Genomic DNA, 19,924 nt, shown 5'->3' on the forward strand with positions numbered 1-19,924 from the left:
ATGGGGTCATTTTGTGTCAAAGCAATGAAAAACAATCCACAGTTTAGCTCACATTGACTTCTGTTGTGCTGACTGCGTGAAGAGTTTTGAAAAAGTGAACTCAATATTGAGAAATAAATGTTACAAATAACAGAACTGTAACAAAAGACAAGTTTACTGTTTAGTTTTTTTAAATCTTGGATTCCTATTAGCCGATCCCAAGGTAGCAACTACTCTTCTTGAGGTCCACACAAGTAAATATTACATCATAATGCAAAACAATAGTGTAATAAAATCTAAGGCAAAAGGGAACAAACAAACAAACAAACAAACAATGAATCATATAACAAACATAAAGGACATAAAGGGAAACAAACATAAAGAGATCTTGAAAAAGGTGGTACAGTTAAACAGAGAGTAGATCACAAGTGCACAATAAATATCTTTTATATCCATTTATTCTGAATTGAAGGGGTATTCTGGTTAAAAATGAAAATTTGTTTTTATTTACATCATTGTTGCTCTTTAGTTTCAGTTTCTCAGAAATGACAACAACAGGGTATATATAGCCTTACCCATGCATCAGGTTGTACATTACATGCAACATCTCATCGCAGGCTGATCACTCCTAAAGCTGACATGGAAGAACTTTGTGAGTATAAATGTTCCTTTGACAACACTGTTTCTTAATATTAACCAGCATAGCAAACATATCTGCTCAGCATGGATAACATGGTAACTTGTGTTTTCTTTTTGTGCTTTATTGACAGGTAAGATCCTCCTTACCGGTGGAGGTAAGATATTAGCAAAGTCTTTGGAAATCAATCAGAATCAACACAACTTGTTAAAAAGTCTTTGAGCACGTACATCTTTTACAGTTTTTCTCAGTTGCTTTTGCAGAATGTCAAATGAAAATCCTGATACTCAAAACACTGTCTGCACTTTCTGAAAACCATAGTTCATTTTCTCACATTATATTTATGTCCTGTTGCTTTCACACAGAAGTAATGCCGAAATAATGATGAAAGGACATGTAATTTTGTTGGCAGCTATGCAGCAGTTGATCGGTTTACGTTATGTCACGGTTTACGTTGACAGATGAGTTAAATGTTTTGAGAGCGTGACGTCTTTATGCAGGACAAATGAAGTGTTGTGCCTCTCAGTATAAAATGAGGTGGTGAAGTGTGTTTTAGAAGATGTGCTTAAACAATTGAGGAAAAACAATCCCTCAAATGTTATACTCTCATCAATAGAAACAAAGTGTCTTCTGCTGTGTTCTTGTCTAGCTGGTGCCTGGAATGTGTTCCTGACTCGTTCTGCTCTGGCTGCTGTTCTGCCTGTTCTTCTGGCTGCCCTGGGTTTCACCTCAGGTGGAATAGCAGCAAGCACCATTGCTTCCATAATATATTATGCAAGTACTTTTGGAGGAGGCATGACATTTGGGAGTCTGGTGGAAACCTTGCTGTCATTGGGTAAACTAGACATTTTATTTATATTAATTTTCACCTCAATGAACATGTATCTTTTCATAGTAAAGAGGAGCAGTCTAGGCTAATGCCCCAACCTTTTGCTATTTTATCCTTGTGTTTTATTTGCAGATTTTCATGTCAAAATGTTTGATCTTTGCTTTTGCTTTTACTGTCCTTTGTACATATGCAGGACATGTACAGCTGAATAAATGAATGAATGAATGAATGACTGAGTGGATTAAAACGTAATATGTGCTGGTAATCAAAGTGGGTGGAGGAAGCATTGGGAGTGTCAGTGGGTGAGAAGTGTTTGCTCCATAATAGCGAAAAGGGTGGAGAATAAAATAGAATGATGCTTGTAGCATTACTGGAGGAAGATAAAAATCCTGTTAATCCCCTGCAAATAAAGTTGTAAGTTATTTTACACTCTAGAGTAAAAGCTTTACTTATGGACAGACGAGTATAACAGGGAGCTGATGATCTCTTGGTATTCCTCATATGTAATGTGATCTCACTGTGGGTGTGCCTGGTCTTTCAGGAGCAGGAACTGTATTTACATCCGGCGCTGGAGGAGTTGCAGGCTGGCTGATATCATCCATCTGTAACACGACTGAAACCAACTAAAGATTTACAGTATAAATATTCACCTGATTTACTCTTTAGCAAAGGGAGACAACTACAAATGATGTTTTTGCTGTAGTGTGATAAATCTGATTCACCTGAATTAAATGTTTCCGTGTGTGCCACACACTTAGCTTAAAACATCTTTCAAGAAGCAAGTATATATAATATGTTTTGACACCATTTAACTGACTCTGGAGGCAGCTAAAATGCTTTTGTGCTCTTGGGATATATTTATCTTCTCATAATGTCCAATTCTGATCAAGTCAAAATAAAATGCATGAAAAAAGCCACCATTCTTCTGTTATTGTTGGTGCTGCAGTAGTAACAATTTGAAACATTTTCATATATTATATATATCATATTTTATGGAGCCAAGAGAGAAGAAGCATACAAATTAATACACAAAACACAAGTTAAAAGGGAAATATTATGCACATTTACATGTCTCCTTTTTTATTCTGGGACTCTACCGGAATGTCTTTGCAATATCAGTTCAAAAAGCTCCCTATTTAACTCATACTGACCCTTTACACAGCCCCTCAGTACTGAAACAGGCCGTCTCCGAAGATTCCACTCTGTTCTGATTGGCCAGCTTTCAGAAGTTGCCCCTCAGCAGACTTACAGTAACTCTGGAGGCTATATCATCAAAGCATGAAACAAACTATAGCGGTAGTATTTTGCTACTTCTTCTTGTTCTTTACTCAAAATGGAAACTTCTCAGTACATGTTTGAGCCAAAACCTGACCTGAAATATGAGGGTGGACAACGCAAACAACACATGGAAAAACCTTAGTAACCAAGGCTATGGAACAGACAGCCATTTGTAGGTAAGTGAGATGAGCTGATGTCAGCTCATCTGCAAGGTAGAAATAAATATAACAAACAAAGCGTTCAGAGTAGGTTGAAGCCCTGGCTTTTGACTTGCAGGCAGCATTTCTACATAGGTTAACCTCAAGTTTTAGAACTTTGACCATGTTACCAACATAAATTCGACATTATAACAGTATATAAATAACAGAAAAACACAAAAAGCATAATATATCCCCTTTTAACACCTGATTTAGCAGATACTGTAACCTGTAGCCTGTAGGGGAGAACGGGGTAAATAGAGCCAGCGGGTAAAATGAACCACCCCCTTTATCTATGTAACCATAAACAAAAGTAATCATGCAACCACAAATTAACCCTTTGACCACATTCCATGGCAATCCATCCAATAGTTGATGAAATGTTTCACTTTAAAATAAAATGTTAAACAGTGGTGCTATATAAAAATTCAGGGGATCACCAAAGTTAGTAGGATTAATCATGTGAGGACTATGAATATTTATAAAAGCGACTGACATTGCAATCTCTAGAGCCATGCCGCTAGCCTGGCTAAACCTGTGCTTGCTGTAGCTTTACCTTTAACAAATTACTATTAATTAACTTATTCAATGACTTATATATAACAATTACTTATGTATCTTAATTTACATAAACTGCCCAACAAAATACAGACTGCACTTATTTACTGAACTAAACATACATAAACATAACGTGGCTACCACAACATCCCTCCCTGACACCCATCAGGCCAGGGGGGGCAACAGAAGCTGGGTAGTTGGCCTGCACAGCACTCTGTCTTATGATCATGGACATCTATTGTGCACTTGTACAGAGCTCCCAAAATCCTGAAAGACGATATTTTTTATTTTTTGGGACTTTGGGGGATCTGTACACTAGTACACCAATGTAGAAAGTAACTTTCATATACAGTAGAAAAAAGAAATGTAAGTGTGAGGAAGTTTGGGCAGTGGGTGGGTTTTTAATTTCAACACTCAGTGGTGTAAGTCTACATGGTCCTGGGAGTTAGAAAAACGATATGATCATAGTGCATCCATCCTCCGTGTCACAATCATCAGAAAGAACCAGATGTGCATTTCTCATCTACAGAAAACTTCATTTGTCCTTGAGGCACCGACTGCATCATTGGGTACAAAAATGACCAAAAAGTAGTTATTAATAGTGTCTGTCAGTCTACTTCATGTCTTTCAGTTAATTCTAAATGTAAAACTATTAATACTTTTACTTACAGGTACAGATGTTAATTATTTCATAGAATAATTCATTTTAGGGGAGTCAGTACAAAAGATAATGTAGGGTTTATGCACTAGTTCATTGAACCAGGAATGTGTGTGCTAGTTGTTTGCTCTCTGATGTGGTGATTGCACTTGATGATTTGACAACTGCAACAGTGTTTCAGAAATGGGGTGAAAGACAATTGAGGAAAGGTGTAACCAAAAAGGTGTCTGATCAACAATAATAGAAAATTAAACTTAAATATTTAACATTTCTCACTTTAATAGAAGAATCAGAGGATAAATAAAAGATAGATACTGAAGAGTTGCTCAACCAGTTTAGTTCTGACTGCTCCTTTAAACCTGCATAAACAACAAACGTTCATCTTTACTATGTTATTGAGGAACATAATGTTTTGGCCCTGGAGGTCATCATGGCTCTAATAAGGATTTAAGTAATTGTACTCAAGTGCTAAAGTACAATATTAGGTATTTATTCATACAGGTCATACACACAGAGTTAAACCCCCTAATTATTAATGATAGATTATTACCTCAATTTAAAAAAAAAAAAAAAAAGATAATGAACTAAATACTTTTCAATTGCATTTTATTTTGTGAAAGTCCAATACATGTTTTGCAGAAATGCCAAAACATAATCTCATAATTCATTTAAATGCATACAAGGAAACTTTTCAAAACACAAACGCTCTGCTTCATTGATAGAATTTCCAATTGTTTCCATCAAGCAAGTGCATCTATTATTTCTCATATATTATTCCTTCCTGATTTTCAGCCAATGAAGCTAGCCAGCCATCCCACTGCTGCTCCAGCGCCGCCCACAACTGCAGAGGCAGCTCCTGATATACCAGCCGCACCTGCAGTGAGATAAAGATAAAGATAAAGATAAAGAAGTAAATTTAACAATGGTACTACTGTCATCACAGTATATACAGTAGTATATTGTTATATTACATTAATATATTGTTACATTATATTGTACCTACACACTGTAGTATACTTATTTCTTTTGTGATGTGACATTATTGTTGTTTTAGGTTTGCCAGACACTTGAATAGGATGTTATGCTGATGTTGTTGCAGTTATGAAAGTTAAAGGGCATTTAATGACCCTGAGATTACTGTTCCATCAATGATCACATCACCATTAAGATACAACAGCTAAATCCACAACAAAATGTCCACTCATAGCTTTTACCTGCTGACTGCAAAGCAGCCACCACACTCCCTGCTGCCACTCCTCCTCCGTTTGCAACTGCAGCAACCGACATCATTTTAGCAGCGACGGAGCCTGCTGCTATTCCAGCTGAGGTGAAACCTGCCGCCCCCAGAACGGCAGGAGCCGCGACAATAGCTCCTACTGCACATGGACAAGAACAAAGCAGTGTACTGAGTAATCAGGCAGCTTTGAATGTAAGGAAAGGCAGTGTATTTACCAAAGAAAAGGAAGCCTCGTCTTGATATCTCATAATTACAAGATAAATCTCTCATTATTATAAGAACAGGTTAAGTTGGTTATCAATCATCACTATTTTAAAAGACCAGGTATTTAATATCTCATTGATTATAAGTATCATGTAAAATATTTTTATTTAAATACTGAGTCTATTTGTTCAATAAATCAATTGGGGGATTTCTAATACCTTTGCATGATAAACTAAATATAACAAACCTTCAGTCATGAGTAAAAGTATCCAATCCTTGTGTGATAAATCCTTCATGAGTTACATATCCATTAATTTCTGGAAGTAGGGGACAGAAATTGAACTGTACTCTCTCTGGTTGAGTTCTACAGATATTAATGCCTAAATTATGTTTCTTCATCTTTAACTAGAATACCTTTGATTTCTGTTGTATGTATACAGTTAAATGGAAAAAGAGCTAGCCCTGATACGTTAGAGAGTACATTAAGGCAATTTATAACTTCATCAACCTCTTTTTCATCCCTTAAATTCCTTAAAAAGATAGCCATATCATCAGATTTGTAACCCCACAACATGAGTATATATAAACACATATAAACACACACACAGAAAACATTAAGAAAAATAGTAAATGCACATAGTTCATTAGTTCATCATACTGCCATACATAAGCTACATTTCTTCATCAAAAAGTGCAGAGCTGGTTGGGTGATTTGTTTCCAGGCAGAGCATGAAGTGTCTTGATTTTTTTTTAGAATGTCTGTAAGTGGCCTTTGGTAGCATATGTCAGCTTTTCCATGACTAGACAACTTGAGAGGCTGTTCAACCATTGATTACAGGTAGCTGGTGCTTAAGATTGTTTCCATTGAAGAGCAATACAATATTTTACCTGTAGGATGCAAAGGCTGAGCAGTTTTACCTTCGATTTTGATCAAAAAAAGAAAAAGCTCCCCTGCACCTTCTCATGAAAAATAATCACAGTGTTTCTTAGGCTATTTAGTATTGGCAGGTTTGTGCTGCTCTCTGCTGGACAACATTGAAATGCAAACTTAAGCTTATGTCTTCTACTTCATTGTATGAATTTGAATAAGAACAAGTCGAGAAATGGGTCTGTACTTTTGAAATTTAGCTGCTAGCAGGCATGTTGGTCCAGCACTGCAGTAGCTCAAACTTGCCTCTCTCAAGTGCACAGCTATGGAAGGCTTGTTTTGTCATCCGAGGATGAAAAACTAACAATACAGTCATTTATTAATATACATAGTATATCTTTAATTACACAATAAGAACGTATAAAAAAGACTTTATTCTTTAATTACACAGAACCAACAAAGTATATGCTGTTCTCCTGTTCTTACTGTATAATTACCACGTAAAACAAATGATCACAGTAAACACTGTCAAACATAACAGGATCTTGCACATCTGATGTTACAATGAGGGACCCAAGAATAGCTGTTTGGTTTAGCTCATTTTGAACAGACAATGAGAAAACATTATTGAACAAGATTAAATAGAATGTATTCTATTTATATCATCTTATCTATATAAACTACTATTATACAATAGAAATGTTCTATATAAATTGTACTATGTAAAGCTTAAAAAACAAAACATCTTGACTAATCAAAATCAAAATATAGTTATAAAATGATTAATTATAGTAAAAAAAAAACCCCACAAAAACAAAAAAAGAGGAAACAATGTTTAAATTGTAAATGTGACAAAACAAACAAACAAACAAAGAAATTCAGGAACTTAGTGCTTATGCTCTAAATCACCACTTCAGTGGGAGGAGTTTATCACTTCTTTTCAGTCTGTTTATTTTGTCCTGCAGCTCAGGGCAGGAGTCCACAAATCTTTTGAGCTGCTATGCAAAATCTTTTAGGGTTGTCCCTTCAGTGTAGTGGGGGAGGGGGGCACCAACGTTTTCCCCTCCTGAAGCTATATCCACCTGTTATCACAATTATTTAAGTGTATTACAGTATAGTGAAGTCTAAGACACACATGCACGCAATTGTTACAGAAATATGGGTATAATATCTCTCTATTTGGCCTAGTTTTTATGCAGCAGTCTGCACAAGAACACACACAGGAAACAGAAAACATCTTATAATATCAGATTTTGCAGACAAAGAAAGAAGACTCAGAGAATAATCATCACCATATATAGTAAACAAAATGTGTGTTTTAGACTTCACTATACTGAAACAGGCTGAATAAGTGATAAACACCTCCTCTCGCTGAGGTGGTGATTTAGAACATAAGAAATCATTTCCTGTTTTTTGTTTGCTTTTTTGTTCTACGCACTTGAGAGTGGTAAGTTTGCCCGTCACGAGCTGCTGCAGTGCTGGACCAACATTGTTAGGAGCCAGTTTTCAAAAGTATAGATCCATTTCTCAACTTGTTCTGAATCAAATTCATACAATGCAGTAGAAAATATAAGCATAATAAATCTCTGGAGTGTGGGTGAAGCTTGTCTGCCAAACACCCATGCATAACAAGGAAGTTACACCATAAGTTCCGGGAAATAACATGGTAAGTAGCGGGAAGTTACACTGTAAAATGTAAGCATATCCAATGACTTTTCCACATTAAAGATCTTTAAACTTGAAAAAGTAGCTGACTCATAAAGGCTTACCTGCTCCTGCTGCAGCAGCACCAGCTGTGACTGGGACACAAGATTAAAAACAAGAATTAAGATCTAATAACAGCACAGCTGGACTTATCAAAGATATTTATGATGCTCTCATTAATCGACTGAAATATGTTACATATAAGTGTTAAAGTTCAAGGACATCTATCAGTATTGTCAAAGGAACAGATACACTCACCAGGGTCCATGTCTTTCTCTGCTCTGATGAGCCTTAAACTGGGCTGAGGTTTAAACACTGGATGATGGTTTCATTTACTGAGAAACAAAACTATGTTACCATCTGAACAAAAGAGGGCGTCAGAGAGTCACTTTCCTCAATGCATCTGTGTAATGTGTAAGCAGCAAGAGCAGGAAAAGAAACTCACATGAGCATAAATTTGTCAAATATAAACTTGCTTTGCAGAAACACCCAAACATGATCTCATTTGCCCTCAGATTCCACTTAAATGCCTATAAGTTATGTTTCATTAAGTTATCTACTTAACTGATATAACTTTTACCATTTGGAAAAAAGTGAATGTATTGTTCTTTTTAGATTATTCCTTCATGATTTTCAGCTTTGTCTCAGATGAATGCAGACAGCAATCCCACTGTTTCCAAATGCCTGGATAAACCTGTGTTATCTGTAGCTTTTGGAAGCTAGTTAGCCTGCCACAGCACTGTGTCTTCTGATCATAGACATTTATTGTGCACTCATACAGAGCTCCTTTTCTTTATTGCGAACACTAATGCGCGTTTCAATGAGAGCAGGTGGGTAAGTCATCTTTGTATTGGTCAGCTAGGGCACTTGCTGATTTATACATTTCCTCATTGGGTTTTGACAAAAGTTCTTGTGGCGTAAAAACTCAAACTTCCTTGCCAACATCTCTCACACCACAGAACGGTCACCTGCGCAATGTCAGTGTCTACAGCTGCGTAAAATACAGACACTTTGAAGTGCTCAGAGAAAAATATGGACCAGCAAAGTTTTTTTTTAAATAGTGGTTTCATTTTTACGCCAATGTTGCCTCTTAAAATAGTCAATATCATGACGTGCACCCTAATATTATGTAACAGTTGTCGAAAGGTGGGGGCGGGGCCCCTTATGGACTGGATGCTGTGGGTAGATTACATACTTTAACCTCAAGGAATGCTGATCACTCCTAATTGACAAGGACATTGACATGGACACAGAAGAATTTTGTGAGTATAAATGTTCCTTTGACCACACTGTTTTTTAGTCAGCATAGAAAACATATGTGGTCTGTTCTAGAAAGTAGGTTTAGAAAAAAAAAGTTTGTTAACCCTGAGATGAGGGGAAACTGTTTTTTTCCGTTTCAGGAAGAGAGGCAAGTCAAACTCTGGATCAGTGGTGTTGGCAGAAATTGTATTTTGGGTGGGCTAATACAAAAATGGGTGGGCCATATTTTCCTAGAAAAACTGACTGATGAAGAGTTAGAAGAAGAAAAAAGAACAAACGTCATTCATTACAGCCTACAACCCTTGTTTGGGTTATGATAGGCATTGATAGGGTTGCTTACCGGTCAGCTCACGAAAAACCAAATCTTTATATTTTAGACTTACACTCTATTCTTGAATCAAGAAAACTGTCGATGCCACTGTGATGAGAATCACCTTGATTTTCCATTCTTGGCTGTGCAGGGAAATACATACAAACTTAGCTGTGAATGTGGTTCATAAATTGTACATAAACCGGCGGGTGAACCCAAGGACATGATTTCAGTTGGGGGTGCTGACTATTAAACACCCCCACGAGCAAAAAATGTTTGAGTTTATTAAATACTTGCAGTGATCCCACCGCAGCCGAAACGATAAGTGCGTGTCCCCATTGAGAGAGACGCTGTGCGCATTTACGCACGAGGCACAGCAGTGTAACTTGATTACTTAAATCTCCCGACACGCCGAGCAGTCAGGATCTAAAACAATGATCATGTTTCATCATGAATCATTATGTTTTTTGAGCAATGACCTATTAAAAAAAGTTAGTCCTAAGGCACAACTTACCCCAAGGTAGGGGTAAAATGAGCATGGGGATGGGGTAAATTGAGCGCTCCGGGATAATTAGTGCTATATTACTTTCAGATTGTTTCAGTTTGAGCCAGAAAGCTAGCAATGCTTATCAGTTTTGGCTGGTAGCAACCTGGCTAACTGTTAGCTCACCTATGCAAGCTAATGTTACCTTACTTCCATGGTGGGAAAATGCTAATCTAAAAAGAAAAAAAAGCAAATATGCATTTTAATATCCTTATAATAATAAAACTGTAGTAGTGTAAGCGAAGTAAGTACATTTTAAAACTTTCATGTTGGTCTCACCTTGTAATTTGGGCCTCTTTGTACTACCGTTTTTCCATTTTTCCATATATATATATGTGTGTGTTCACCGTAAAATGTATTGGTCATGATCCAGCAAACTGTCAATAAACTGCACTGTAGCAGATTTGGGCATAAGGACTTGTTGCTATGACAACAGTTCCAGATTAATTTTAAGACTGCTTCAAAGAAACAGAAAAATCCAGATTCATGTCAATTCGCCATTATTCTAACCCGGATAATTTGGTTGTCCTCATATGTAGGACAGGGCCTGCTCAGGTGAATAACAATCATTTTTGATTTTGTTTTTTTTTGTGTGTGTTTTATTGACAGGTAAGGCCCTTGTTATTGGCGGAGGTAAGACATTTGCAAAGTTCTTAGACTTCAATGATTTTCAATGATTAATGAAAGTTTTTGAACCCATTAATCTCATCTCAGTTGCTTTGGCATAATGTCAAATGAAAATCATGTTTCTCAAAACAGTGTGTGCACTTTCTTAAATCCATAGTTCATCATTCTGACAACACAATTCAAATGTTTAAATACAACACATTTGACTGTCTTGACCTAAGAATTAATAAAGGGATGTCATTTTTTTGGCAGGGTTGCAGCAGTTTGTACAAATGCTGTGCTTCACAGTAATAAATGATGCAGTAATTGCTATTTTAGAAAATTTTAAGTAATTGAGGAAAAAAATCCCCCAAATGTTATGTTCTCATCAATAGAAAGAAAGTTTTTTCTGCTGTGTTCTTGTCCAGGTGGGGCCGCGGCTGTGCTCCTGGCTCCTGCTGCTGGGGGTCTGGTGGCAATCGTGCAGTCATTGGGTAAACTATTATGATATTTTATTTATTTTATTTTTCATCTTAATGAAAGTCTCTCCAGGCATTACAAATACATGGGAAACGATGGACTGACACAAATAAGTATTTCTTCACAGAAGAAAGGAGCAGTCTAAAATGATGTCCTCTTTGTCCTTTTGCTATTTTATCCATGATTTTTTTTTTTGCAGTTTTGTATGTTTAAATGTTTGATATTTGCTTTTGCTTTGAACTGCTCTCATTAGACATCCTGTAATAAATAAAAGTTTAATGAATAAACAGGGAGCTGATGATCTCTTGGTATTCCTCATATGTAATTTGATCTCATTCTAGGTGCAGCTGGTCTGACAGGATCAGGAACTGCACTTATGGCTGGTGCTGGAGGAGTTGCAGGATGGCTGATATCAGCCATTTGTAATACAACTGTAACCACCTAAAGATTTACAATATAAATATTTACTTGATTTACTCTTTACCAAAGGGAGACAACTACAAATGATGTTTTTCTGCAGTGTGATAAATCTGATTCACCTGAATTAAATTTGTTTTCATGTGTGTGCCACACACTCACCTTCAAGAAGCAAGTCTAATATGTTTGAACCCAATTTAACTGACTCTGGAGGCAGTTAAAATGCTTTTGTGCTCTTTGGATACTTTTATCTTCTCATACTGTCCAATTCTAATCAAGTCAAAATAAAATGCATGAAAAAAACATCATTCTTCTGTTATTGTTGGTGCAGTAGTAGTAACAATTTGAAACGTTTTCATTGAGTCCATAAAATGCATCACTCAATTCAAACCAAGAGAGAAGAAGAAGCATAAAAATAAACACACAAAACACACAAGTCTACTGGAATCTCTTTGCATGATTTACAGTTCAAAAAACTCCTTATTTATCTTTTACTGACCGTTTATGCAGCCCTTCAGTTCAGCCTCTGTCTGAAATAGGCTGTTTCAGCTCCTGTCTCTTTAAGGCCCCCCACCCGAGGAGCCTACTCTTCTGATTGATTAGCTTCCAAAAGCTGCGTCACGGATGACTTTTGCCAGCTCCAGAGCCTATGTCAACAAACCATGAAACAAACTATAGTGGTAGGATTTCGCTATTGTCTCAAATACATCTATTCATGTTTGAGTCAAAATCCGATCCGAAATATGAGACTGGACAACGCAAACAACATATGGGAAATCCTTGGCAACAACCATAGCAACCAAGGCTACAGAACAGACGGCCATGTGTGGGTATGCACCAAACCTCCAAGAAGTGCACCAGGCTTTGAAGGCAATTTGACATAGTGGCCAAACCATGTTATCACAACTTCCAGGTCCAACAGGAACAAGAAAAGCTCACCTAATGAGGATGGTCACTCAGCAGACATAGAACAAATAAACACACACTAATACTCACTGTATGACATTAACACAAAACAATGAATGCACATTACTTATCGTTGATTATTTTAAAAAAAAAAAAAATAAATAAAATAGAAAGACTGCGTGCTCTTACTTTCAAATGCGGAAATGACGTCCTCACCAGGCGATCACGCGCTATCCGAAAATGACCGTTCGGACCGGCGGGAAACTTTGTTTCAAAACTGTGTGTCTAAAAAGCAAATCCACACGTGTAGAACTGAGATTCACAAATGTTTTTTTGATTCACAGATAAAAACTGAGTTCACAAATGCCTGTTGGAAAGTTGTACATGTTACAAAGATATTCACAAATGCTTTTCATGTATTTGTAAATTAAATTAATGTATTCACAGATATTTTTTTATTTGTGAAATTTGTTTGTGTATTTGCAGATCCGCTTTATATTTGCAAAATATTTTTGTGAGTTTACAAATCTTTTTTTGTATTTGTGGAAGGTGTTTATATTTACATATTACACATTTACACACATTTTGGTGAAATTGGTAAGATTGGGTGTTGGCAGAAAAATGGGTAAAACGAGTAAGGGCCGGGGGTTACTCGAAAAAGGGCGAAAATGAAAAGAGCGTCGGATCTTCCCGAAAACCTGATAAAACGAATATGGGGTGGGTGTTCATGGAGAAATGGGTAAAATTAATAAGATTGGGTGTCAGCCGAAAAATGAATAAAACGAGTAAGGGCAGGGGTTTCCCGAAACACGGCCGAAAAGTGCGAAAATGAAAAGAACGTCGGATCTTCAAGAAAACCTGATTAAATGAATACGGGGTAGGTGTTTTAGAGAAATGGTTAAAATTAGTAAGAGTCGGTTTCGGCCGAAAAATGGATAAAACGAGTAAGGGCCGGGGGTTACCCGTAAAATGGCGAAAATAGGGAATACGGCATTGCGTAGTATGTTGGCGTAGCAAGTGGGAAAAGAGTGAGCGGCAGGAAAGTGACGGAGGATGCGAGCGGAGCAGAGGTAAAGGTTAGTAGTAAGTTGTCAGTATGGCAGTAAATGTACAGTAGAGACTCCAGTGTAACAGTTGCAATAAATGCTAAAAAGTCACGTCTGTTGTTTCCCCAAGTGCTGGAAAAGTGAAGGGGTTAGCTCCAAAGTTAGCATCAATGGGTTAGCCTAACCTGAAGACACAAAACAGAGAAATAAAGAACGGAGAAATGTGTGACAGCTGAGTTCACTGTGCACTCTGTCCCATTACATCCAACCCACCCTGCAATTAATCGATTAGTTGAAGATTATGTACGATTTCAGTCGACCAAGATTTTCTTTGGTTGACTACAGCCATACCTAAATTATACAACATGTAGTTCCGACCAAGCAATCTGATTGGTCAACTAGACATTTAGAACATGCTCAAATCAGCATGACAGCACACCTAGCAGTGCTCAAATAAAAAAAGCCTCATCACTAAAAATATTATTCCGCCATTCTTTAGAACTACAGACTGACGTTGCGCTAACAACAGTCATTTCTGAGTAGATGACTGGTGGTTGATTTTAATTGTGGAGACACATGAACTTAGCAAACTTGTTTTTCTCTGTTGTCATTTTCAGCCGTAACTGTAACGTTTAACGATACAGTGAAAACCCCTGTGGACACATCTGAGCAGGAGACGCTTATCTGGCAAACGTGGCACTTTGTTATGCTGTTTGCACACCTTAAAAGTTTCGACAGAGGCACCCATCCACTGCTCAAACTTTTTGCTCTGCTATATAAAGGTCACATTACTTTTTATATTGGCATTGAACATAAATCATTAATGCACAATATGTTTATGATCATATGACACAGTGCTGTGGCAGGGTAGCTATATGTTGGAGAAGCTACAGCTAGTTTTTTAATCAACACGCCTTCACAAAATGGCTTCTTCCCTTTCACTGTCCTATGCCTGTCTTGACCACTGATTCAGACACACAAAACACAAAAGGCAGAAAATGACTATTTTGCATGCATTTAATTAGAATTAGACAGTATAATGAGATAGAAGTATTCCAAGAACACAAAAGCATCTTCATATTCATCATCACATTATACACATATTACTTATAAGTAATAGTGTAAAGAAAATTATCTTTAAATCAGCTTACATGTTTTTGTTACATCTTTGATGCATTATGGGGACATATTATTCGAGTTTACATTTTTCTATCAGTTATAATCAACTGTTGCCTCTTATAATGACATTAATTCACCTGTTGGTTACTCTGAGCTATATTGCACATGACATGCCACTATGCCAAACTTCAATACGTTTTTAATATGGCAGTCCTGGTCATCAAAGAAGATGTGGGGCCTGATCTTCTCCAGCACGGGGCCTTTGGGAGACCCCCCAAGAAAGACAGCCTCATCAATCTCCAGACCCCATGAGTGCAGAGTGTTTAAGGCTCTGTACCCGGCACAGCCTGCATCACGGGATGTCACCAGGTAGGTACGAATGGGGCAGTTTTTGATCAGGCCTTTATTGTGCAACTTCCTCTGCAGTCTTTCTAAAACCTCCAGGAGTCCCTTGAATGGCCCCTAAGGACAGAAGGGAGAAGAGGAGCAATGACATGTACTACTTTTTTTTCTCAAAACAGATAAGTTGAGAGTAGTCATACTTTAAGATAATATAAATTATATTTCTGTATTTTTTAAGTATCCTAACAGATTCTCTTCTAAAACTAATACATGGTATACCATGAGCCATGACAATCTCAGTGTTACATTCATGATCACAAGGACACAGACGGAAAGCAAGATAACAATGAAAAGAGCAAGTTGCAATATATTATATATGCTATATTATCTATGTATACAGAATATACTGTATATGTATCTGTTGTAGTGTTGTAGCCCAATACTAACTGCGTTATTAAACTGACTTGATTGTTGTGAGATTCTTGTTTGTTCTTAGAGTCCACATGAAACATTTGCACTACAAAGATACTGTACAAGACTTGCCCCAACTCTGGCAACTTTCAAGTCTGGATTAAAAATGTAAACTGTAAATTCTCCACTGCCTTTGAACTGAAAGTATATGATTATCTGCCTTGGACTTACATCCTGAACTACCTTCTGGGTATTTCTTAGTTTTTCCTGTTTTTATTTTCTTTTAAAATAAATATTTTTGCCGTACTTCTTAATACATTTTTGCATTATATAAAGGGAAGTGGCTACTGGTCAATATAGTACAATAATCTGTTTATTGTTAGTATGGAATTGTTACACATGCATATTGGTGTTGATTGCGCAAGATCACATGATCAAATTCAGATTGTTTCAAAACGGAGGAACATTTCCACTTGCAGGTGAAAACGCCAGTCCTTCCCATGGTTTGGGTTAAAATAGTTAGGTTAAGGCACAAAACCCACTTGGTTAAGGTTAGAGAAAGATCATAGTTTGGGTCAAAACTGTAAAATGCTGTAAAAATGTCCTGTTGAGTGGCACTAAAATACCCAATGTCATGGTCAAAATGTGTGGTTAGTGGTTGTAGTGGACCTCCAAGAGGTCCAGCAATAAATTCTGGAAACTCACTCCATACCAATAGAACAAACTACTATTGGCATGGAAAACCAGTCCGGCCTGTGGACTACTATCATGGAATCCTGTTCCGTGTCAATAGTCGGTATATTATTGCACCGGTTCCATAGCTGGTGCCTTTATAAAGCACTTAAAGTTGCCTTTTGTTCTAAAATTTGCTGAATAAATAAACCTGCCTTGTATGTATAGATGCAGATAATTACAGACTGCTGTTGAGGTATGTCATTCATTGAAGAAGTAATTATGTGAAAAAGTGACTGATAACTGAATTTGTCACTATCCATACTTGGTTCATTGGCACGTCAACGTTTTTCTTCTCGTGCTCCAAGTACCCCATCAGTTTCTTTTCACTGAAAACACGCTGAGACTCATCAGAGAAGAGGACGGCATCACCATCAAAGACAACACGCAGCTGAGTCTCTGACACTTTCGCGATTGTCTCTGGATTGCCCATGATAGCTGCTGCTATACCTGATGCAGAGACATTAATTCACATTAACACGCAGTCATGTATGATGTACAACTATACAGAGTACACTTCACTGTTAAAGTTATTAGAGTTTAAAGATAGTTGTGTATGTTGTCACTCTGTAACATTGGCCTCATTTGTTTAGTACTCTCTTTACACTTACCTTCCTTCAGCGCTTCTTGAACCCCGAACCCTGGTTTAGCAGACAGGTACAGATGGGTTTTGTTCTTCTTTAATTCACTTACAAGACGCTCTCTCTCCATAACTAAGGGAGTAATTAGTTCTTCCAACTCTGCAAACAAGAATGAATGACAAGCCCACAATCAATTGGCCAAAAAATGTTCTGTATTTTAGCTGGTACAGTTACATTACAGATGCATCATTGCATGCATGCATTGCTGAGACATGTGAAAGATGCACTATTTATCTTCCAGTACTGTTAATTAATCAAAGAAAGATTTACATTAGGAATGAGACTTTGTTGGAAATACTGCTGTGCCAAAACTGAATTGTCTGTGTGTGTGTGTGTGTGTGTACTTTGCAATACTATGACGTCCAAGTACTAGCAGACAACTTGATAGATATGATAGATATCATGCACCAGGTTGATGTGAGAAAAGGAGGCAGAGTGAAAAGGAGAGTGAACCAAGAACAACTTGAAAGAAAAGTGCCTGAGGTTGTCTCAGTGTGAATGTTTCCCTCTGCCATGGTTCTTTTCATTGGGTGCTCTTTGTGAGACCCCTACAAAGTGACAGGATGAATTTCATTTAAATCTTACTGCTGCATGTCTTTCTGGCAGAACTGAACAAACAGCAAGCTTGAGTAAGGCAAATCCTATTTAAATTACTATTCAAGTAAGTAGGTCACTAATCAGACATCTGTATTTGAAATGTATTTGAGGTTTGCTGACAAAACTCCATCATCCCTGAAGTTGTTCTTGTTTGGATGTATGAGTGACTCACCTTGGATTTTGATAGTCTCGTTGAGTCTGTCTGAGTCTGATGAATGGTGGTTGATGAGTAAGACCTTAAAGAGCTCCTGACTCTCAGGATAATGCACTTTAAGTTCAGCATTCACCACCTGCAGAGCCTGAAAACACAACAAAATTCCCAACTGACTGAATACTTAACTGAAGTTGGAATGAAAGTTTGTGTGTGTGTGTGTGTGTCTATGTACAAATTAGTGGTGTATATGTCTATGGCACTCCCTGGTTTGTGACTATGTGTGTTTGTGTGTGAATAAACGTTTGTGTTGGTGTTTTGTGTGTATTGTACAGTATATACCTAAATACTCAGAATACAATCAGTAAGATTTCATACTAAATAAGTACTAGCTGTTGGGTTTGAAAGTGTATCTATTTATCTCTGCGTATGTGTTTAACTACACATGTGTTTGCCTATGTCCGAGTATGTTTCTCAGCTTTTTCCTGACATAGCATCTGACCTTGACAAAGTAGAATGCAGGGCCATGGCTCATCGATCTGCTGCTCTGCTGCTCCTTCTCCATGTTGAAGAGGACTTCTGATGACATTGCGATGGTGATGGGAATCTCTGGCTCGGACTGGAGGATCAGAGGGAACAAATGTTTGATACTTTAACAAAAATCTCACATTGGAAAGACTTGTTCTAACAGTTATTCTTAACAACATTTTGACTTACTCAGTCTGAATAACATTAGGTTGCTTTTTTTCAACAATTTCAGGTTATTTTTAATGCTTATTTTCCACAAATCCTTTAATTATTTAAAGTGAATTGTGAAAATAAACCTTCTTCATAACAAATGATTATTCAAATGTTTATTACAGGTGTTTGTGTGCTCTTCCGTACCTCATCTTTCCTTTTGCTCCTTGTCTGTGTGGACATGTTATACATGTTGGTCAATCTTGGACGTGTAATCTCGCTGGTTATTCCTGCAGTTATCAACAGCTGTCCTAGCACCTCTCTTCACCAGGCTGGCTGACAGCAGAAATGTACTGAACAAAAATACTTTTCATGTAGGTTGGTAGCACTTTGTCTTGAAGCATATGACATAACATATACATACCCTGCCAGAGTCCTAGTACAAAGTCCGTGTCATGGTCCAATGTGGCCAAGTGTGAATAAAGCGAGTGGATAACATCTGCTTTAAGTGCAACAGTATCCGGCAGTAAGGGAGACGGTACGAGCCATTTATCAAACAACTGTTGAACAAACAGAACATAAACTTAAATACGACGTCTTTGACTTCCAGGAGTCATGCACAGCCGCTATTTTACACATGCAGTAGGCGGAGGATAGCCGCAGCATGCGAGCTGTATTGCTTTGATTGGACCTGAACGCTCCGCTGTGAAGTTAGGACTAATGGTAGAGAGGACTTCCTGTGATCTCTCACAAAATAAAAGCCTGCACCCCTCGCCTAAAGCAAACGGAGTATTTCCAGTGGGTGAAAACACGTCGGACACAGAAAATTTCCTGCTATGTGCTACATGTGTGAAAGGGCATTTCCATTATCCGGAGTTCATATGTGAAACAAAACTATGTTACCGTCTGAACAAAAGAGGGCGGCAGAGAGTCACTTTCCTCGATGCAACTGAGTAATTTGAGCAGCAAGAGAAGAAAATGAAACTCAGCAGAACATAAACACTTCAATCAAATTCTTTTTATTTTTTTATGTTATGAAAGTTGGACTATTCGACAATGTGAATGTGTTTTTGGAGAAACACCAAAACATTATCTCAATTGCCCTCAGATGGTTCTGTTTCATTAAGTTATCAACTTCACTGATATAATGTGATGTGATATAATGATGTTACTATTTGGTAATAGTAAATGTAATGTTCTTTTTCTATTATTCCCCCTATTATTACTCCTCCGGCACTGCCCACGGCTGTAGTGGCAGTTCCCAGCAGGTCATCAGTGGACTTTATCAAGCAACCAAAGCCTTGTTCTCAATATTACATTAATGTTTCTTTCAGTTCAAGGTTGATCAGACACAAGGATTTAGTGAAACACATGGAAGAGCAGGTGAAGTTAACAGATAGGTTATTAGAATAGTTATAATTATAATTCAAATAAGTTCTCTTTCAAATCAAACATCCCAAGATATGAGTGGAAAGTATTGTTCTTGCAAATGCATATAACCTTTTTTTATTTTTATTTTTTTTTACTCAAATGTA

The 19,924-nt window shown here is 37.3% G+C and overlaps 3 protein-coding genes and 1 long non-coding RNA gene across 7 annotated transcripts; 2 read left to right on the forward strand and 2 right to left on the reverse strand.

The window, feature by feature from the left end:
* The first annotated feature begins 522 nt into the window (after positions 1 to 522).
* LOC121881491 (interferon alpha-inducible protein 27-like protein 2A) lies at positions 523 to 2,341 on the forward strand. The gene is made up of 4 exons (XM_042389300.1): positions 523 to 631; positions 750 to 773; positions 1,266 to 1,451; positions 1,987 to 2,341. Exons 1-4 carry the CDS (start codon positions 619 to 621, stop codon positions 2,070 to 2,072), a joined length of 309 nt encoding a protein of 102 aa, XP_042245234.1. The 5' UTR covers positions 523 to 618; the 3' UTR covers positions 2,073 to 2,341.
* A 2,384-nt stretch (positions 2,342 to 4,725) lies between these two features.
* LOC121881507 (interferon alpha-inducible protein 27-like protein 2A) lies at positions 4,726 to 8,486 on the reverse strand. The gene is made up of 4 exons (XM_042389329.1): positions 8,408 to 8,486; positions 8,215 to 8,244; positions 5,351 to 5,512; positions 4,726 to 5,010 (listed from the first exon to the last, which is right to left on the reverse strand). The coding sequence occupies exons 1-4, from the start codon at positions 8,415 to 8,417 to the stop codon at positions 4,925 to 4,927; spliced, it is 288 nt and encodes a 95-aa protein (XP_042245263.1). The 5' UTR covers positions 8,418 to 8,486; the 3' UTR covers positions 4,726 to 4,924.
* A 75-nt stretch (positions 8,487 to 8,561) lies between these two features.
* LOC121881508 lies at positions 8,562 to 12,162 on the forward strand. 2 transcript variants are annotated; one of them, XR_006091792.1, is made up of 5 exons: positions 8,562 to 8,979; positions 9,286 to 9,411; positions 10,873 to 10,896; positions 11,298 to 11,363; positions 11,691 to 12,162. It is a non-coding gene; the product is annotated as an uncharacterized LOC121881508 (long non-coding RNA). The 2 variants fall into 2 exon arrangements; XR_006091791.1 differs by having other exon boundaries at positions 8,562 to 9,411.
* A 2,555-nt stretch (positions 12,163 to 14,717) lies between these two features.
* Positions 14,718 to 19,246, reverse strand: LOC121880899 (cytosolic 5'-nucleotidase 1A-like). 3 transcript variants are annotated; one of them, XM_042388506.1, is made up of 7 exons: positions 18,814 to 19,246; positions 18,597 to 18,721; positions 18,214 to 18,330; positions 17,733 to 17,859; positions 16,934 to 17,062; positions 16,588 to 16,772; positions 14,718 to 15,299 (listed from the first exon to the last, which is right to left on the reverse strand). In XM_042388506.1, exons 2-7 carry the CDS (start codon positions 18,639 to 18,641, stop codon positions 14,982 to 14,984), a joined length of 921 nt encoding a protein of 306 aa, XP_042244440.1. In that variant the 5' UTR covers positions 18,642 to 18,721; positions 18,814 to 19,246; the 3' UTR covers positions 14,718 to 14,981. The 3 variants fall into 3 exon arrangements, with proteins under 3 accessions (XP_042244440.1, XP_042244441.1, XP_042244439.1); XM_042388507.1 differs by having other exon boundaries at positions 18,597 to 18,725; XM_042388505.1 differs by having other exon boundaries at positions 18,597 to 18,742.
* Between the last annotated feature and the right edge of the window lie 678 nt (positions 19,247 to 19,924).

Source organism: Thunnus maccoyii, chromosome 16, assembly GCF_910596095.1.
Source record: "Thunnus maccoyii chromosome 16, fThuMac1.1, whole genome shotgun sequence".
NCBI lineage: Eukaryota > Metazoa > Chordata > Actinopteri > Scombriformes > Scombridae > Thunnus > Thunnus maccoyii.

Bases quoted from the DNA above. Each gene is read 5' to 3' on its own strand.
- LOC121881491 (XM_042389300.1), top strand. The intron at 774-1,265 runs GTAAGATATTAG...GTTCTTGTCTAG, and splicing joins GATCCTCCTTACCGGTGGAG to CTGGTGCCTGGAATGTGTTC. The intron at 1,452-1,986 runs GTAAACTAGACA...CTGGTCTTTCAG, and splicing joins GGAAACCTTGCTGTCATTGG to GAGCAGGAACTGTATTTACA.
- LOC121881507 (XM_042389329.1), bottom strand. The intron at 5,513-8,214 runs GTAAGCCTTTAT...GTCCATGTGCAG, and splicing joins TGCTGCTGCAGCAGGAGCAG to TAGGAGCTATTGTCGCGGCT. The intron at 5,011-5,350 runs GTAAAAGCTATG...ATCTCACTGCAG, and splicing joins GGCTGCTTTGCAGTCAGCAG to GTGCGGCTGGTATATCAGGA.
- LOC121880899 (XM_042388506.1), bottom strand. From the start codon at position 18,641: ATGTATAACATGTCCACACAGACAAGGAGCAAAAGGAAAGATGAG. The intron at 16,773-16,933 runs GTAAGTGTAAAG...TCTCTGCATCAG, and splicing joins TCAAGAAGCGCTGAAGGAAG to GTATAGCAGCAGCTATCATG. The intron at 15,300-16,587 runs GTATGGATAGTG...TTCTGTCCTTAG, and splicing joins TTGACGTGCCAATGAACCAA to GGGCCATTCAAGGGACTCCT.